Source organism: Aptenodytes forsteri, unplaced genomic scaffold (genome assembly GCF_000699145.1).
Source record: "Aptenodytes forsteri isolate BGI_AS27 unplaced genomic scaffold, ASM69914v1 Scaffold94, whole genome shotgun sequence".
NCBI classification, from domain to species: domain Eukaryota; kingdom Metazoa; phylum Chordata; class Aves; order Sphenisciformes; family Spheniscidae; genus Aptenodytes; species Aptenodytes forsteri.
Genome location: NW_008795017.1, coordinates 2,867,884 through 2,885,846, shown reverse-complemented (window position 1 = coordinate 2,885,846; position 17,963 = coordinate 2,867,884). Strand labels below are relative to the sequence as shown.

Genomic DNA, 17,963 nt, shown 5'->3' with positions numbered 1-17,963 from the left:
TTTGACAGATTGAGAGATTTCACTTTTTGGTACAAGCACACTGTTGATCTGCTGGTTAACCTGCTCTGACTGCTTTCTGAGTTGTTACGCGTCGCTGGTAATTGCGGAACCTCTCTGCTCTAGTACAAAGTTGTAGTACGTCTTTTGCACAAACAACAGAGTTGCCATAAAATAAGGTGCTTTTGTTTCACATGAGCAATTTCAGTTCTGTGTAGTACATGTCCTGTCCTGAATTTGTGAAATATAACTCTGTCTGCTTTTCTACTTCTTAATTTCTGGGCTCTGTATGCATGGTATTTTATAATAAGTATTACAATCTTCACGTGAAATTTATTTGCTTACAGACGTTATGTTTTAGAGCTCTGATTATTCTATAGTTAGGTAAGCCCTATATAAGCCTAGTTTGTGCAGCTCTTTTTTAATCAATAAACATACAAGTTTCTTAGTCACTTCCCCATACCTTCCACTGTCTTTGAAGGCAAAAATGACAGTGTCACTCTGCTTACTATTTACAAATAGTCTTTACAAAACTTTTTTTCTGATTGCTTTTCTGATGTTTGATGTTGGAAGTTGGGACAGTGAGAAGTCGTGGGTTTTAGAATGAATTCCAAATTAGGTTTTGGCCTTACAGTGGTTGCTCGTCTAGATGTACCAGCAACAACAGGACAGCGATGACTCTGTGTGTTGATACTAGTGAAAGACCTAGGAGGGTTGTCTTGTCCCCTGCAATGGTGCATGGGCACACACAACTCATCAGTTGTATGTGCTGAACAGTGAGTTGTCTCCATAACAAGCCAGTTATAGTGTATTAGAGACTATAGTATAGTCTGTTGTGTTATTTCCCTTTTTGCGAGGGGGGATTGAAGATTAGTTCTCAGAGATTAAATGCTCTGATTGCCTTACTGTGATAATAGGCCTATGCAAACACTCAGAAAGTTTTCCTTTTGCTGTTTTCCTACAGTGACCACTGACTTCTAATTCCCAGTGGTTTTGTCTGGGATAGGGAGGCTTCAGCATGTCTCAAAACTAGTCCTCTACTGTCCCATATTGCGTATTCAAAGTCTGAACAATATATAAGAGCAACTTATTTTGAAATTTTTGGCAGTACCATTTTATACAAACACAGTTCACAAACTGTTATAACTTGTCTGGTTTCTCAATCTTAAAGTGAATAGTTAAACAGTAATAACAGTTCTGGCTTGTTACTCAGAAAATGCTCATTAATAGGCTTATTTGTGCCATCCCTTACAGACAAACGAAGCCGGCATCTTGGTGCTGATGGTGTCTATTTAGATGACCTCACTGACATGGATCCAGAAGTTGCTGCACTTTATTTCCCCAAGAAGTATAAGTCCTTCGCTTATATTTTTACTATTTAAAAAGCTCATGTCACCTTCCAATTTTAGATCAAACTCTGCATTGCCAACCAGATAAGACCTCTTTTTCAGACTCCAAGCAGAGGTGAAGGCAGAAGTAATATAAAACTCTGTAGAGAGGCATATTAGAGTTTTTGGAAGGCTCTGCATTTGGGCCTGCGAAGTGTGCTTGAAACTGATTTTCTATTTTGGTCAATTAAGCATCGTGTATTGATTGTGGATTGTTATGTAATGTACACTGATGTTTATAAGTGTTACTCACATGCCCTGGGAGAGCTATTGGCCTTGGGATATATTTATCCCCATGTCCTTGCTTATTACCATGAAGAACATATCTTACTGTTAACAATATTAGCACAGAATTACTGCTGTAATGTTCTACTGTGGGTGATCACCTATAAATATGAATGTTAGGAAATAATTTTTGGAAGACGCATGACATCTATTTATGAAAATATTGCACCCTGAAAATACAATTTCCAACTTGTTCTGATCTTTATTAGAGCCTCTTATAACATTTATAGTCTGCTTTCCACATCATGCTCTAGTCATTTGACTAAAGTCATTGAGCAACAACTAAAGTAGCTTGCATATTTTATTTTTCTTTCTTGCTTGCTTAAACTCAGCTGTTGTAATGTTAGCATTTCAATAAAACTGAGAAAGATCAGTAATATGGAGAAAAAAGTTAGATTGAAAATTCCTTTCTCAAATGCATTCATATAAATCTGGAATGGAAAGCAGAGTTTGATGAGCCTGTACTTTGTAATAATGATCTCATCTATACACAGATTTTAAGTGGGCATAATGATCTATTGTTTCTTAAAATTTTAATCCTAGTAGTTTATATGTAGAGTATTTTATTTATATATACATGACATAATTAAACAAACATACACATCTTTTGTCTTGGGTTTAGCTATCAATTTATATAATTAATATAAATTAAATAATAAACTAATATGTTTATTCTTGTTCCTATGTGGGAATAGTTCTACTACTATAAACTCTGCTTATAGTAGCATTATTTTGTCTACTAAGATTGTACAGTTTATTGTCTTATTTTTGCTATCTCTTGTAAATAAGTGAAGCTATAATTATACATGCCTAGTTTAGGCAAGTAAGTAGAGGCAATCTAATATTTGAGGGTACTTGAGGCCTATACTACTTTGTTTAAATCTTACGGCAAAACCAAGCAAACTTCTTTTTTTTGTGTGTGTGTGTTTTTTTTTTTCTCTTTCTTTTTTCCTAAGTGTGTGTCAGATGTAAACAGTGCTTGTTGAAGGGAGCGAATTTGGGAATGAATACATGAAGACTGAATTCCTGATTTTTCTTTTCCAGTGGGGATAATGTCCAAAGCAAGAACACGAATGACACGGGGCTGCGGTCTGCCAGCCAGTCTCCGCAGTCTTTCGGGAGCTCAGGTGTTGACAGTGGAGTTGAAAGCACCTCGGATGGAATTCGAGATTTGCCCTCCATTGCCATTTCTCTCTGCGGAGGCCTTACTGACAACAAAGAAATAACCAAAGGTACAGAATGACTTTCTGAATTACAGGCGTAGGCTGTCAGCCAAGTTTTAGCATCCTAGACCGAGGAAGCAGTGCCCTCCTGTGGCTGTACTCAAGAACGTGTTGAGAGGATAAATACTGTCCCTGTAATAAGTTTCCTTCAATTTTTCATACTTAAAATAGTAGACTTCTATAGGACTTACGATTTTTAACACATTTTAATAATCCACTATATACTAAATTTTTTGAAAGTATTTTATTGGTATTTTTATTTCCTGATAGTACTACATTTTGTATCACAATAGTGTTAATGGTACTTTTGCCACTTGGTACAGTATATAGCTAGGAAAGTCACAGCTGTCCGTGTCAGGAATGAAAGAGGTGGTCTGTAAATGGGGACACTAGGAGCTGGAGTTGGAAACTTTAACCTGAGTTCCTGCTCTACCTCCAATTTCTTGTGTGACTTTTAGAGAAATAATTTACAATGCTCTGTGCCTTAAACTTCCAGCTGCATAATGTGAAGATAAATGCGTTAAGACTTGCACTTTCCACAGTAATAAGGCATCATAAGATCATACGAGCCTGATGTTACACTGATTGCTGTTCAGAAGCTAGTTATTAAAACATTTCAAATATACTGTGATTTACTTGTATTGTTACCTGAATCACTTGTAAATTACATAGATTTTTGTGAGGGGAGTCACAGCCAGTGGAAGGGGTATTTATTCGTAGACATTTTCACTTTGCTGTAGGCCTTACAAGTGATCATTAAGTTTCTGGCTGTGGGTTTGCATATACATTGAGCCCATCAGTTCCTGCTTCTAACTTGGACAGAGGATCAGTGAAAGGCATGACAAAGTACTTCCTTGCCTTGTTTAGAAGCCTGATTTTCCTCCTCCCTCATAGTTCTATCTCTGAGCTTTCACTTAGCATGTATTTTGAACAGGAAAGACACCTGTCAGCTAACAAAGAAACCCTCAGCATTTTCTGAGATTGAGAGTCTCTGAATATGCTTCCATATTACTGCTAATCTCAGCACCCTAGTAATGAAGGGCTGACCCTGAATGTGAAACCTACGTGTCTGAGAGATGCTAAGACATTTGGGTTGGCCCATCCCAGGCATCTATAAATGCATGCTTTACATATGTAATTTTTCCCCCCACAGAAGAATTCTTAGAACATGCAGTAACATATCAGCAGTTTGTGGACAATCCTGCTATCATTGATGACCCTAACCTTGTGGTTAAAATTGGAAATAAGTAAGTACATTTCAGGAAAAAAATATTTTACTGTTGTAACAAAAACACTTCTGTGGCACTTCAGTGCATTAGATCAGTTTAATCATAGCTGAAAAATAGGTTTTGAATGTTCATAGCTTAGATTCATCCAGAAAGAGTCAACTCTCTAGTGAATTCAGGCTCTTCTAGTTACCTTTCCTCCTTTAATTTGAAAGTAAAGGGCAGTTTCAGTTGACCTGTTACAGCTAACTGACATAATTTGAATTTCAAGAAGCTAGTATTAAATGCTAATAGAGTTCATGCTCAGTTGGCAGAGTAAAAATGAAATAGGATGTGAACTTGCTAAGGCTTGCTCTGAGCCAGTTTGAATAATTAATATTTACAGGGATACGGCAGTCTGCTTGCAAGCACTCTGTACCCAGCAGTTTGTCTGTATATACTGAATATTTTGCTAATATGCCTCTATGGAGGCATTGCTTTTCAAGACTTGTCAAACTTCACCCACCGAATATGAGACTTCTATTTCTGCAAGGCTAAGACATTATTTCATAAGTTTATATTGCTGGTAGTAGTGCAGCACTATGGTCTATGCCAGATGCAGCTTTTTGGAGGATGTTTTAACTTGAGAGCTCCTTGCATCGGCATACAATGTTACAGAGTAGAGGAGAGATCGTGGCATTGTGCTGCACTTAGAGGTTAGGCTACCCTTAGTCATAGACATCGCTTATACAAATCTGATGTGCCTGGTGCATCCTTATGTGATAGTTTGTATCGTGTATGTTACGGCCTCATACCTGACCCTCTCTGTGGTCTGAGGTGAGTCACTTATTGCTTCCTTACCATAGTTCTCTGAATTTGATGGTAATGTTTACCTGCCTACTGATATGTTGGGAAGAGAGGAGTACTTAGTGAGGATCTTACTGTCATATTCTCTGGATGTCATGTGAGCTTCAGGTTCCCTAGACACATGGATGATAATACTGTATTTGTCCTACTGTCTGTAACAAGAGTTGACCCATGTTCAGTACATAACAGCAAAAGCTTGACATCCTACAGACTATGGCCACTAACTTTTATGTAGTTCCTTGATGGAAAAACAGTGGAAACAGCTTGTAAAAAATGTAGCTCATGCTGTGATAATGAGGTATAGTAAGGACATGAGGAATGTACGACAAATACCCTTTCTACTTAAGGATCTAGCTTCTCTTGCATACCTTGAAAAGTATATGCTGTAAATACCTGTGAACATACTGAGGAATAAGGTGGGTCTGCTATTACTGGTGCAGGCCAGAGTTTGACCTGTGCTAAAGAGGCTTCATGGCTTTAACCTGCCAGATGATAAATACTAGGTAGATGGTGAATTGGAACCTTGGGATTACAAAATGCAGTAATCGTCTCTCTTGCATGCTCAGGTACTACAACTGGACGACAGCTGGTCCCCTTCTGCTGGCAATGCAGGCATTCCAGAAACCTTTGCCAAAGGTGAGATTGAGCGTGAAGGTTGGTCAGAGGAGGAGTTGTGACATTCTGCCATTTATTAAGGCAGGGAAGAGGGTTGTTGTACAAGAGAATCTGCCCATCAGTAATACCTACCCACACATAACCATTCATCTAGCTTATGCTAAGGGCTAAATAAGCAGGACTAAATCTGGTCTGTGAATAGTGTTTATTTGCTAGGCTAAGATCATTACAAATATTTTGAAGAAGGAAAACTTCCTGTTTTCCTTCATTAATATCGATTGTAAACATAAATGATATTGACCCATGTTAGTGTTTGCTGTAGCTGAATACTTGGTGACTGCTTTCCATTTTATTTGTATACAGCATATATTATCAAATAAAAATAGAGACCAGGAATTTTAACCTCACTGAATAAGCTTTAACTACTAGTTGAGGAAGGCCTGTAGCTTGCTAGTTTTCTATTTCTTGTTTGGTTGTTCATAACCAACCCAGGTAGGTAGTGGCAGATAGCTATGACTGTGACAGCTATATATGTTGGCTTATATTAAATGCATTGATGAACTCAATCCAATTCCACGTGACCTGGTGCCGCATAGATGCTCAGGACAGAAATACACACTACTGTAAATGTATATAGAGAAGTAGCATCACCGTTGGCACTATTTTGTATCCTGGTTAGCCATGGATTTAACAAATTTTGGAACCTAAACTTTCCTTCTGCCATTTGCAGCACTTCACATGTCTTTGGGTTTAATCTATGTGAATTCAAATGCTGTCTCTATTGCCATGAACATGGAATAAAAATTTCTTCAAAGCCCAGAATACTCTATACCACTGTGTTCTTTCTTAGTGCCGCATTACCTATGTATGCAGTTATGCGTAGCTGCACTGTAGCATCCCAGTATAAAGTAAATTGATCCTAAAAGTCCCAAACATCTGGTAAACCTGGCTTGAATTTCAAGGATATCACAGAGCCAGATGTTTTGTGCTTTACTGCAAATATTCTAGTAATCATCAAAGGTGGCATTCATCCCATGGAACTCAAATGCTTACAGAAGGTGTATAGTTATCCTACTCTGTATTTGTTAGGCAATTCCACAGAGTGATTGAGACCTTGATAGGTGGCTATTTGGTCTTCAGTGGCAATAAAGATAATGCAAGGTAACTGCATTTTTAATTAAACATTTTGATACCTGAGCCAGATGTTTTGGGTTTTGCCTAGGATGGGTAAATGGAAAGAATAGGTATGAAAGATTTTTGCTGTTTAGTTAAGGGGAATGGCAGTTCTTTCAACAGCATTATGGTTACAGCATTATTCACATAGGTTATCAGTTAAGAGAAGTCTTCCGTGAGTGTGAAATTCAGTGTGTTCATCTTTTTAATGGTTAACTTATATTCTGAATGCTGATAACTTTCTAGACAGTGCAGTTTTAATTTAGTGGAGAAGCCAGTATATATAGTTGGAACAGTCTGTATGATTGGGAAGGTTTACTTGGCTGAACTGTACCTCTGAAACTAAAATTACTCATTTATTCTACCAGTCATCCTACTGGTTTTCTTAACGACTTGTTAATTAGAGTTTTGATTTGCTGTAATAATGGAACTAAGGAATTGAAATACTAAGATACTTTATCAAAACAGGCTTTATGAAGTGATTGAAAACTGAAGTTTCTTTTAAAAAAATCACTCATGTTCTGCAAAATACACTTAACCACATGTCTAATTGTAAGCATGTGAATTATCTCACTAAAAGTCAATAGGACCTCTGCTTGATACTGTCCGTGTTTGAGAACCTCTTTAAATTGTAGCCATTGTTCTTGACAGTGGCATTCCATTCTCAGTAGCTCCATCTACTCCTTGTTTTTCTTATTTTTGTTTAAAAAGTTCTCAATATATTTCCTCAACTTTATTCCTCTGTCATTTCTTTCTTTTCTTATATACTTTAGATAGTATAGCGAAGAGAACCTATCGAAAACTGAGAAAAGGGATGCATTGTCCCATACGTTAGCTGAATTCAACCCTCTCTCTTAACTGCTAAGAGTTCTTGGAATCACTCCTTGTTTTTCTTATTTTTGTTTAAAAAGTTCTCAATATATTTCCTCAACTTTATTCCTCTGTCATTTCTTTCTTTTCTTATATACTTTAGATAGTATAGCGAAGAGAACCTATCGAAAACTGAGAAAAGGGATGCATTGTCCCATACGTTAGCTGAATTCAACCCTCTCTCTTAACTGCTAAGAGTTCTTGGAATCATTTTTTTTTTTTTTTTTTTTTTTTTTTTTTTAAATCGCTAATCAACGTCACAGTTTTATTTTGGTGAATTTGCTTACAGTGGAGGCTATCATCTCAGAAAGCCAGTGGCTAAGCTATTCTAGGGCGTACCAAACACTGTGGCCACCTTTACTGTAATATTTTCCCCTTTCGTCTTTTGCTTGCTCTCTGAGTGAAAGAATTCAGCTCTCCTTGTTACAATGCATAAGGCTCCAGTCATTATGGGTATTGAAAGAAACTTTTCCCTACTGAGGTCTAGTATATATAACTAATGAAAGGTAGCCAGGGTTCAAAAAAAAACCCCAGTTCTAACAGTGTCAAATTCATAGCACCATACTAAACTCATAAAAGCTAGTAACTTCTTTGCTTTTTGCAAAACTGGTGATTAAATATGAATTTTGTAGTTATTTTTAAATGAGAGTAATCATCTTGCATGTGAGTTTGTTACTGTTTTGCATGAAAGCTTCTTCAGGAAGTGATATTTTTCTTTTTTTTTTTTTAAATATAATTTGCACTAAGTAACTTCAACTTAAAAACAGTAGGTCCTCCATTCTAGACATTATACTAATATCTATTTATGCTTTTTTTTTCTTCTTTGATTTTATCTCCTTTTCATTTTCCTTTTAAAAATACCATAAGTATTCATGCTTAAGTTACTTCAGAGCAGCTCTGGATACCATTAGATTTTGCTTTAGTAGAATTTATGGTCCACAGACAGTATGTTTACTTTTATTCTATTTATTATCAGTTAAAATTGTGTGTTTGGTACTTTCTTTTATTTACATATATCAGGTTGTCCTTTGTTTTGGTTTTTTTTTATGTTACCATCCATTTATCACAGGCCACTGTGGAATCTATAATGAGGGACAAGATGCCCAAAAAAGGTGGAAGATGGTGGTTTTCATGGCGAGGGAGGAACAGCACTATTAAAGAGGTAAGTTTAGGAAGCAAGCAGTTTCCTTCTGGTTGCAGTGGGAAGGCTGGATACCTCCATATTCATCCCTCAGAAGTTTGCTTCTGAGAATGACTCAATATTCAATTTGACTGAGGATATGCACATTAAAAGATGTTTAAACAGTGTCTAAAGTCTGACTTCTTTTGACTTCAGAAAGCTTTGGATCAGACTCTACCTGAAACATTTGCCTGCAGTGTTTTGGTTCTGCATTTATTTTCATTACACAAACCTGAGGCAGTATTATCTAATGGATTAAATTTGTGTTTGAGAACCTAGAATTGAAGAGCTGTGCCACTAATTTAATGTTTTCATGCAGATTACTACCTTTCTACAGCTTTCTTTTGATAGTTGAAGAACAGGCATATTTATGAGTAGTGTGAGCTGTAAAATTCAGCAAAACCTAAGATGGAAAACTGACTATATATTCATTTTGAAGTCTGTTTGAATTTCTTTTCCGAGTATTAAAAGTTTGTGGTAACAGTCTTAAAGTCATGGATGAACGTTAAAGAACAGTGAACAAAAGCAAAACTTATATGAAATATTGATCTCCTGTCTAGACATATTTAATCTTTAAAGTTGGCTAATAAAACCTCTTCATATTAATTTATACTACTGAAGCATTAGAACTTGAGGGGAGAAAATGACTTCAAGTACATTTTTCATGTTTGTGCCTCAGTCGATGAACTTTTGTACTGATCTGTGGGTATGGGCTTCAGAGAAAGAGATCTTAGTTTTTACAGTTTGTTGAAGTTTTTAGAATTTCTCTCTGAGTGGAAGTATTTGGTTATCTCTTGAGCTGTGGCAGCTATAAATGGATAAGGGGAGGTGTTATTGTTGTTTGTGTGTGTCATAAAATCATTCACTATTTAAAAATCTTGTGGGATGAAATTGATAGAGTTTAGCATCTACTCAAGGTAAAAGCAGTTTGGAAAGTTTTATTGGATTAAAGATTTTAATGATTCTGTGAAAGGTTCCTGTCTCTTCCCTTTCCTGTCTCTTCCCTTTCCTGTCTCTTCCCTTTCCTGTCTCTTCCCTTTCCTGTCTCTTCCCTTTCCTGTCTCTTCCCTTTCCTCTCCCCCTCTCCCCCTTCCCCCTCTTCTCCAGGGTCATACTTTTGCTTTTTCAGGTGAAATCTAGCTATTTGAGGTGCATGAACTGAGTAGTTATGGGATTGATCTCAGAACTTCAACAGTACTAGATGTGAAATCTGATATTTCTGTACTTCCATGCAAAACTAAATCTTAATTCTTCTTCTGAGTTTTATATTTGCAATTTTTAGTTCTTTGTTGAGACTTTCTTCTTTAAGAAAACCATGAATCATAGAATCATTAAGGTTGGAAAAGACCTCCAAGATCATCGAGTCCAACCGTCAACCCAACACCACCATGCCCACTAAACCATGTCCCTAAGCGCCTCATCTACTCGTCTTTTAAATACCTCCAGGGATGGGGACTCCACCACTTCCCTGGGCAGCCTGTTCCAATGTTTCACCACTCTTTCAGTAAAGAAATTTTTCCTCATGTCCAATCTAAACCTCCCCTGGTGCAACTTGAGGCCATTTCCTCTCGTCCTATCGCTTGTTACTTGGGAGAAGAGACCGACACCCACCTCGCTACAACCTCCTTTCAGGTAGTTGTAGAGAGCGATGAGGTCTCCCCTCAGCCTCCTCTTCTCCAGGCTAAACAACCCCAGTTCCCTCAGCCGCTCCTCATAAGACTTGTTCTCCAGACCCCTCACCAGCCTCGTTGCCCTTCTCTGGACACGCTCCAGCACCTCGACGTCCTTCTTGTAGTGAGGGGCCCACAACTGAACACAGTATTCGAGGTGCGGCCTCACCAGTGCCGAGTACAGGGACACGATCACTTCCCTACTCCTGCTGGCCACACTATTTCTGACACAGGCCAGGATGCCATTGGCCTTCTTGGCCGCCTGGAAATTTTACTTTGCCTCCAAGCAAAGGAAGCAAACATGCTGTTGATTTTTACCAAGTCTGTGCAAGACAGAATTGGGTTTTCAAATATTTTTCTAAAAACATTTGCTCTCTCCCCAACAGGAGATGCACAGCTTCTCATACTTGTATTTTTACAGGAAACAAAGCCAGAGCAAGGTATGAGTGGGAGTGGACTTGCAGGAGAAGACTCTTCACAGATGAGCATGGCAAACAGGTACCCCAAAAATTATCTGTACCTGAAATGAGCAGGAGTTACCATTTAAAAATGAAAGCAAGCTACCTCTTATATTTGAACAAAGAAATACTGCATCAGTGAAATACGTTTAATTTGTAATTTATTGCACCAAGTAAGTACAGATAGGAAAGCTCTACCCATGGCAGGGTTGCAGACCTTGCGAGTGCGCTCTGGCATTTCTGTGGTTTGGCTGGCAGCTCCGTGACACAAATTCCAGCCCCTTGAAAACAAACAATAATTGGAGCAGTTCTCTGAAGCTATATGTATCTCCCTAGAATTTTCAAGGGAACATCATAGATGACCCCGTGCTGTTGTCAGATCCCAGTTGCTAAAATTTCTGATTTATTTATATATATGGCCTGACAACTTAATTTATTCCTGCATATTTTGGGAAGTTCAGGGGCCTAAGACTTTCTAGAGTTTTTTTCACAGTCAATAGTCATGGTTTTCTATTACTTCTTTCAAGGATTGCAGAAGGCTCTTCCTTCTCGTGCTCCAAACTAATCGTACTGTATGGCTGGAATCTCTCCTTCAGGAGGGTTCCATAAGATGAGTTTTAACTTGCTTTGGAGGCTTTTGAGGGATGACTTAGCCAGGGACAGCTCTCCTACCTTGCCCCTTTGCTGTACATACAGATCTTACTGTAAAGACAGCCTGTCTGTGTGCTGTCTGCACTTAGAGCTGAAAAGGGCCAGATTCAAATATGCTTTATGCTCATTAAGTTAAGTTCAAGGACCACATCTGTGAAACAAAAAGGCATTAACTGTCACTCTTTCTGGAGGTCAGTAGCTGCAGTCCAGGAGAATGTGCTGGAAGGAGGATTCCTCATTCTGTAGGAGACTAGCTGTTATCTCAGTTGCCTCTCTGAGTTTGAGAGAGCCACAGAATAAATTGGAAAGGCTGATTTTCCTTTTAAGGATGGCAAGTGACATTTAGGTCTGTTGTTTCTTACATGGTTGTTTAAAGATAAGCTTTAAAGTGGGATTAAGACTTCAACCAGACTAGAGTCTGCAACTGGCGTTATTTGTTTAAATTTTAACTGACCTTAGAAATCTGTCATTAAGAATTTATTGCTTGCAAGCAGAACATGACGAGTGGGATGTTGAGTAAAGCTTTTGAGATCCAATGTTACAAAGGATAAGATAGGCTTTTAAATGTTGCTAGTCATGACGTGCAGTACCTTGATTTTGGGTCAAGACTTCCTAACATCAAACAACATCCAGGTGTGATTGAAATAAGAGTCCAAATGCTGATGAGATTTGTAGGATCTGAAAGGATATTTTACCTCCCACCTAAGGCGATAGATTTGTTTACTGTTAGGAAAACTTTCTCTCTGAAGAAAAATATCCTTAACTAATCTCTGAAAAAATGGTTGTAGCAGAAAAAAATAAAAATTACGCTGATGTGTATTTAAACAGAATTGTGTAAAGGAGCTCAGGTTTTATGACTTATCGTCATACCCTGAATGGGGTAATCCTGCAAATCCTGGAAAAGAATAATCCAATGATCTAAAGTTGCTCATTGAAAGAGAAGAAGGAGTTACTTTCTATAATAAAATTTCCATCACCTGGATTTTTTTTTTTTGTTAATTGATAAATTCTTCAGGGGAGGGGAGAAAGGGAGGAGAAGAAAGCCAGCATAACAAACTCCTCTTTCTTCATCAGAGAACTGAGGACTTTTGTAGTTACAGTATCTAATGGGTATTATTTTTTTTTACTACTATGAGATTTTTGAGTCAATATGGCACGTTAATTTACATCCGTTAAATTTAAGTAATGAAAACTAGCTTATAGACAAGTGAACAGCTAGAACAATCCAAGTATGGATAATGGAGAACATGCGTGAATGAAAGTTCAGCACTTCATTGATATATTTAAAGCCATGATGTGAATGACCTCCCGTGAGACAGTATTTAGGCGCAGAGAATCAATGACTTATTTGGTGACTCACTGTTAATGCATTTTTAATGGATACTGAGATGCATTTACTGACATGATAGCATCATTTTCTGTGTGCGCAATGTTCCAGAATAAAAGATGAATCTTCTTCAAGCGACGAAGACCCTAGAGCTGCCAAACAAAACCTCGGGTCATTACAAACCAGCTCAAGTCATCTCTCATTATTGTCTGGAATCAGTTACAAAAAAACACTTCGACTCACTTCTGACCAGCTTGTGAGTTAATTTTACATCCTTGTCCTGAAATGTCATTTCTAATACAACATGAACAATACTGCTATTCAGGGTTGTAAAGCTTAATTAGCTCTTATGTCTTACATTTAATTGTCTCTCTTATTATATTTTCAAAAAAAATCTTTTCCCTTCTCTTTTCACTAGTAAGCATGAATGTTGTACCTTGCAGTAAGTGCTGGGGTTCAGCGATTGGGAGACATGGGATCCCATTTAGAAAAATATCAAAATTAAATTCCAAAGTATGTGTTTGTCACCTGAATAAGTATACTGGAACCATGTCCTTTTTGTATTGTGTATAATGTGTATATGTCAACCCACAGGCCTCTCTTCTTTTTTTTTTTTTCTTTTTATTCATCCTCTCCTTTCCTTTCCCCTCATTCATAGGCAGACAGTCACATTTTACATAAGTACGATTTTCTGTTAGTAACTTTTGAAAGAGCTGCTTGTGAATTTACTTTGAGGCCAGGCTATTAATTACTTGGGAGCCAATTCTCTTCCTCTGTCACAGAGGTGTTTTGACTAATGGTGACAAAACTGTTACAGTTTTGTGTTCTGCACATTCCGATTTGATCTGGAAAAATGGGCTACTTTAGGGAAATCCCGCACAAGGCGTACAGCATTAAACAGCCCATCACTTACTGCCTGAATAGTTTGTAAGAAATGTAGGATTTTTCCCAAGAGACAGGTGGGATGTGTTGGTAATTTTGTACAGCAAACAGAAAGTAAGGGTTACGCAAACATAGTGATACTTTTCAGACTCAGAAACCTCGCAGAAATTAGCTGAAGCTAAAACTACTTTTAGATTGGTTTCTTGATGAAACGGTGGGTGAGACTCATCAGTTACCCATCAGTTGCAGAAGCATTCCCACCTCCTTTTCACTTTCTAACTAATTGAAAAATTGCAGTGAAATATAACTAAGAAAAAGAGACACTTAAAGTATTAAACTCCTGCAGGTTTTGTGAAAATGAATGGTTAGGTCCACAAATAGAATCAAATCAGTAGTCTTTTGCCCAGCGTGTCGCTAAGTGACACAGGAGACAGTGGGAGGGAAGGGCAGGGAAGTGGGAGAGTTAAGGAAATAAGGGTAATAAGTCATATGGTATGAGTGGTGAGTTATTATAGGAAAGAGATGTAATACCATAGAACACAAATCCCCATATAAACACACTTAATTAGAGTTCATGGAACTCTGTTACCCACATTTCCTTCTGCATATGTATCTGTATCTCAGAATGGAACACCCCCATAGGTAGTCCTTATTCCATAATTTGTTTATGTGAACTTTTTGGGATTTTTTTTTTTATATCCCTGACTGTGAAACAGAATTGTTTGTTTGTTTTGTTCTGCTCTATAAATCAATGCCTGATGTACACCACACAAGGCAAACCTCTGCTATCCTTATTTAGACAATAGCTCTGCTGAAAGCAATAAGATTCAGTGTGACCAAGGCAATGATCATCTATGGCTTTGTTTGCACTGTCCATTTCACATGCTCAGTTTGTTGATTATCTTGCTGATAATGTCTTGCAGAAAAGCTTAAAGCTCAAGAATGGCCCCAATGATGTGACCTTTAGTGTTACAACACAGTATCAAGGCACTTGCCGCTGTGAAGGCACCATTTACCTGTGGGATTGGGATGATAAAGTTGTTATTTCTGACATTGATGGAACAATCACACGGTGAGTTCATGAACAGGGAGAGGCTTTATCTGCAGGGACAAGTTGTCCTTGGGACTAAAGGAAAAAGTAATTAACAGGGAATTTTGAGTCACAGAATCATCATATTCTAGTGTTTTGTCTAGTGTTTTGGGGGGGTGATGGTGTGTTGTTGTTTTTTTTTTTTTTTTTTTTTTTTTTTTTTTTTTTTTTTTTTTAATTTGGCTTTCAAACAATGCAAGAATCATTAGCTGAATTCTTAATTTCATAAAGACACTTGCCATATGTGCCCATTATTTGTCACCTATTGGTGTTTCATGATAGTGTTTACAGTATTGGAGGACCTCCTGTGAAATCATAACCTTTTTGCTGCATCACACTTATGAAGTACACTGGCTACATTAAAAAGAAGCAGCACATGAATTCTGTTTTAAAAGGCATTACTGGGGCATTCCAGTGAGAGTCATTATTATTTAGAAGACGACTCCAAAATCAATGTCAGAATTAGAATTTGATGGAAAGTTTCAGATTAGTACTTTGAGTAAAACCCACAATTTTGGAGTGACCAAAACAATTCACTCACTTACTGATATTTATTTAACATTGGGGAAAACAATTGTGTGTGGAACGGGGAAACACATAATAAAAATGTAAGCATTTTCTTTTGACCTTTTAAAATGAAATGCTTAGATTTGTTTCAAAATCAATTTCTTTCAAAATCAAACTTAGCTATATCTAATTAGAAAAAAGAACAAGGAAAAATAATTTCCAAGAGCAATCTGGGGTGAATTAAAATACTTAGTTTAAACTGAAACTCTTTTCTTCCCTGTCATTTATCCATTGTAGGGCAAATTTTTTTTTTTTGGTGCCAATATAAAGGGGGGGAATATTAATTTGTTTTCTTAAGCTTCAATAAAGTGAACGGAATCTACTCTTCTCTCTGCTGTTGAGCTGACCGGAGAGTTACTGAATCACTGCACCTTATAATACCATTGCAAATCCATCCTAAGCCACTGCTCCATGTTTTCTCTCTAAGATGCAAGATATTCAGGCTGTGGATTTCTTGCTGTGTATCTGTATAATGCTTAGTCAAGTGAGGTGCTTATTTGTTTGAATTTCTACATGTTATTATAGTGTAAATAATTTTCTCTCGTGTAAAGCAGGAAATACATTGAAACCAGTATAACTATTTCATAATACTTTACACATGACCAACTGCCGGCTTTATGTGGAGAAGTTAGTTTGAAGTAAGCTAGAATGTCACTTCTCATGCTTGTGATTTCCCGTAAACTTCCCTTATGGGTAGATTTGGTTTATTTAGAAAACATTTCATGTAGACCTCAAAAAGTATGCTTAGTACTGGCTGGGCTACTACACAGGTCTGATTGATAGCCTATATGCTGTAACTTCCATGTTACCTTATGGGTCACGAGCTTATCCATGAAGACAAGTCCTGGGGCACAAGAGTAATTAAAACAACATGGCCAAGGATGGGCATGTCAGTCTATCTCAAAAGAAAGGGGAATAAAATCATCCTCTTCTGATCACAATCAGTACCTTACAGAAAACCTTATTTTCCTTTGCCCCTAACCAAATAAGTTAGTGGGGTTTGTATTAGCCTCGTCTGTTATTATAAATATTGTGGGGTTTTTTTCAGTTCAATTATATTGTTTTTCCTTTATTCAGGTCAGACACTTTAGGTCATATTTTGCCGACTCTTGGCAAAGACTGGACACACCAAGGGATTGCAAAGTTGTACCATAAAGTGAGCCAGTGAGTATTCAGTAACTCTGCTCATGCATCTGTGGCTTGTTTGTGTTTATTCATTTGCACATAAAAATTAAAATTTCTCTAGGCTTCTCTTAACCTATAAGGGTGACAATTTTATCAGTATCTCGTCACTTCAGTGATGCTTACAGCAGATGTTTACACTGTGTATGATATCCAGAGCAAAACCTACTTTGTGATATCAAAAGCAAAAGCCCCCTACCAATGAGTAGTGATTGCTCTTCCAACCATCCCAAACAGATAGTTACAGTTAGTTCCAAAAAATGTAGTAATTTGAATGAGTTGTGCAGTTGCAGCAAGTGGAACTTTTTTGCAAACTGGGAGTTGCAGCAACATTAATTCATAAGATGCTAATATGCTTTCCCTTCTCTCCTTGCTGCGGAGATTATGAAATGCATAAGGACTGTTTAGCCTAGGGTGGTCACTGTACGTGGAGTTCTTGCCAAACTTGACTCACCTGGAGTCATGCAGGGATGAAATCTAAAACACATGGAATGAATCCGTTTGGGGGGAGTTCTCTCTCTTTCCAGTGAGTAGAAAGGAAGTTTAGTGAAACAGCTTAGACTTGAGCTGTCTAAACATTAGGCTCCTAGTCAAGCAACATAAATATCACCCTTAAAACACAGCATGATGTCTTCTCTTGAGTAGAAACAGACCTATTTCGGATACTCACTGCTAATATTCTTGTTGCTTTATTTGTTGTACAAATAATGATGAGCTTCAAAGACATTGATGATGATGATATTTACTACTGATGATTATACAACTTATTTTGTTATTTCTGTGTATAAATATTTGTTGTTATTCCATTATTAAATTGCAAAGTTAGGAAGGATCAGTCTTAAAATATTTTTGTGTCATTGGTTAATTTTGAGAGTAGGTGATAAGTAAACATTGCTTAAAGTGCAATTTAAAGGCATTGAAAGTCAGTAAGACCCATGCTGTGAAGAGCCTGAGGAACTGGCTTTTACCTGGCAACACTAGTGTGAGCTGCTATATTATAGCTCAGTAGTTGATCTGTAATCAGTAATAGATACCTTCTGTGCCACTATGGATGGAAGGACCTGGTTTCATCATGTTTACTTGTGGCTTGTACCCTTTGTGTAATCCGTGGAGAAAGACAGGCACCTTCAAAAAGTAGCTCAATATACCTGAGATCTAATGATGTTTTGAAAAAAATATTTTTTTCCATTAGCTATTGAAGAAATACTGGGCAACAGTAGATCAGCTGTGCTTTAGGTTAGTTAATGTCATTAACAGGAAGAGTATCATGGTATGACCTACAAAAATATATTAAAAAAACCCAACAAACCTGGGGATATTTCCTCTGATGAAT

General features: G+C 37.4%; 1 protein-coding gene across 2 annotated transcripts in view; it reads left to right on the top strand.

Moving 5' to 3' along the window:
* Positions 1-17,963, top strand: part of LPIN1 (lipin 1) — a 91,121-nt gene that overhangs the window by 61,035 nt on the left and 12,123 nt on the right. For both annotated transcript variants that reach the window (XM_009275567.2, XM_009275566.2), the window contains exons 10-18: positions 1,252-1,345; positions 2,715-2,902; positions 4,047-4,140; positions 5,532-5,601; positions 8,693-8,785; positions 10,895-10,971; positions 13,021-13,165; positions 14,715-14,863; positions 16,526-16,612. In XM_009275567.2, coding sequence (XP_009273842.1) covers positions 1,252-1,345; positions 2,715-2,902; positions 4,047-4,140; positions 5,532-5,601; positions 8,693-8,785; positions 10,895-10,971; positions 13,021-13,165; positions 14,715-14,863; positions 16,526-16,612 — 997 coding nt within the window. The remainder of the gene's footprint in view (positions 1-1,251; positions 1,346-2,714; positions 2,903-4,046; positions 4,141-5,531; positions 5,602-8,692; positions 8,786-10,894; positions 10,972-13,020; positions 13,166-14,714; positions 14,864-16,525; positions 16,613-17,963) is intronic.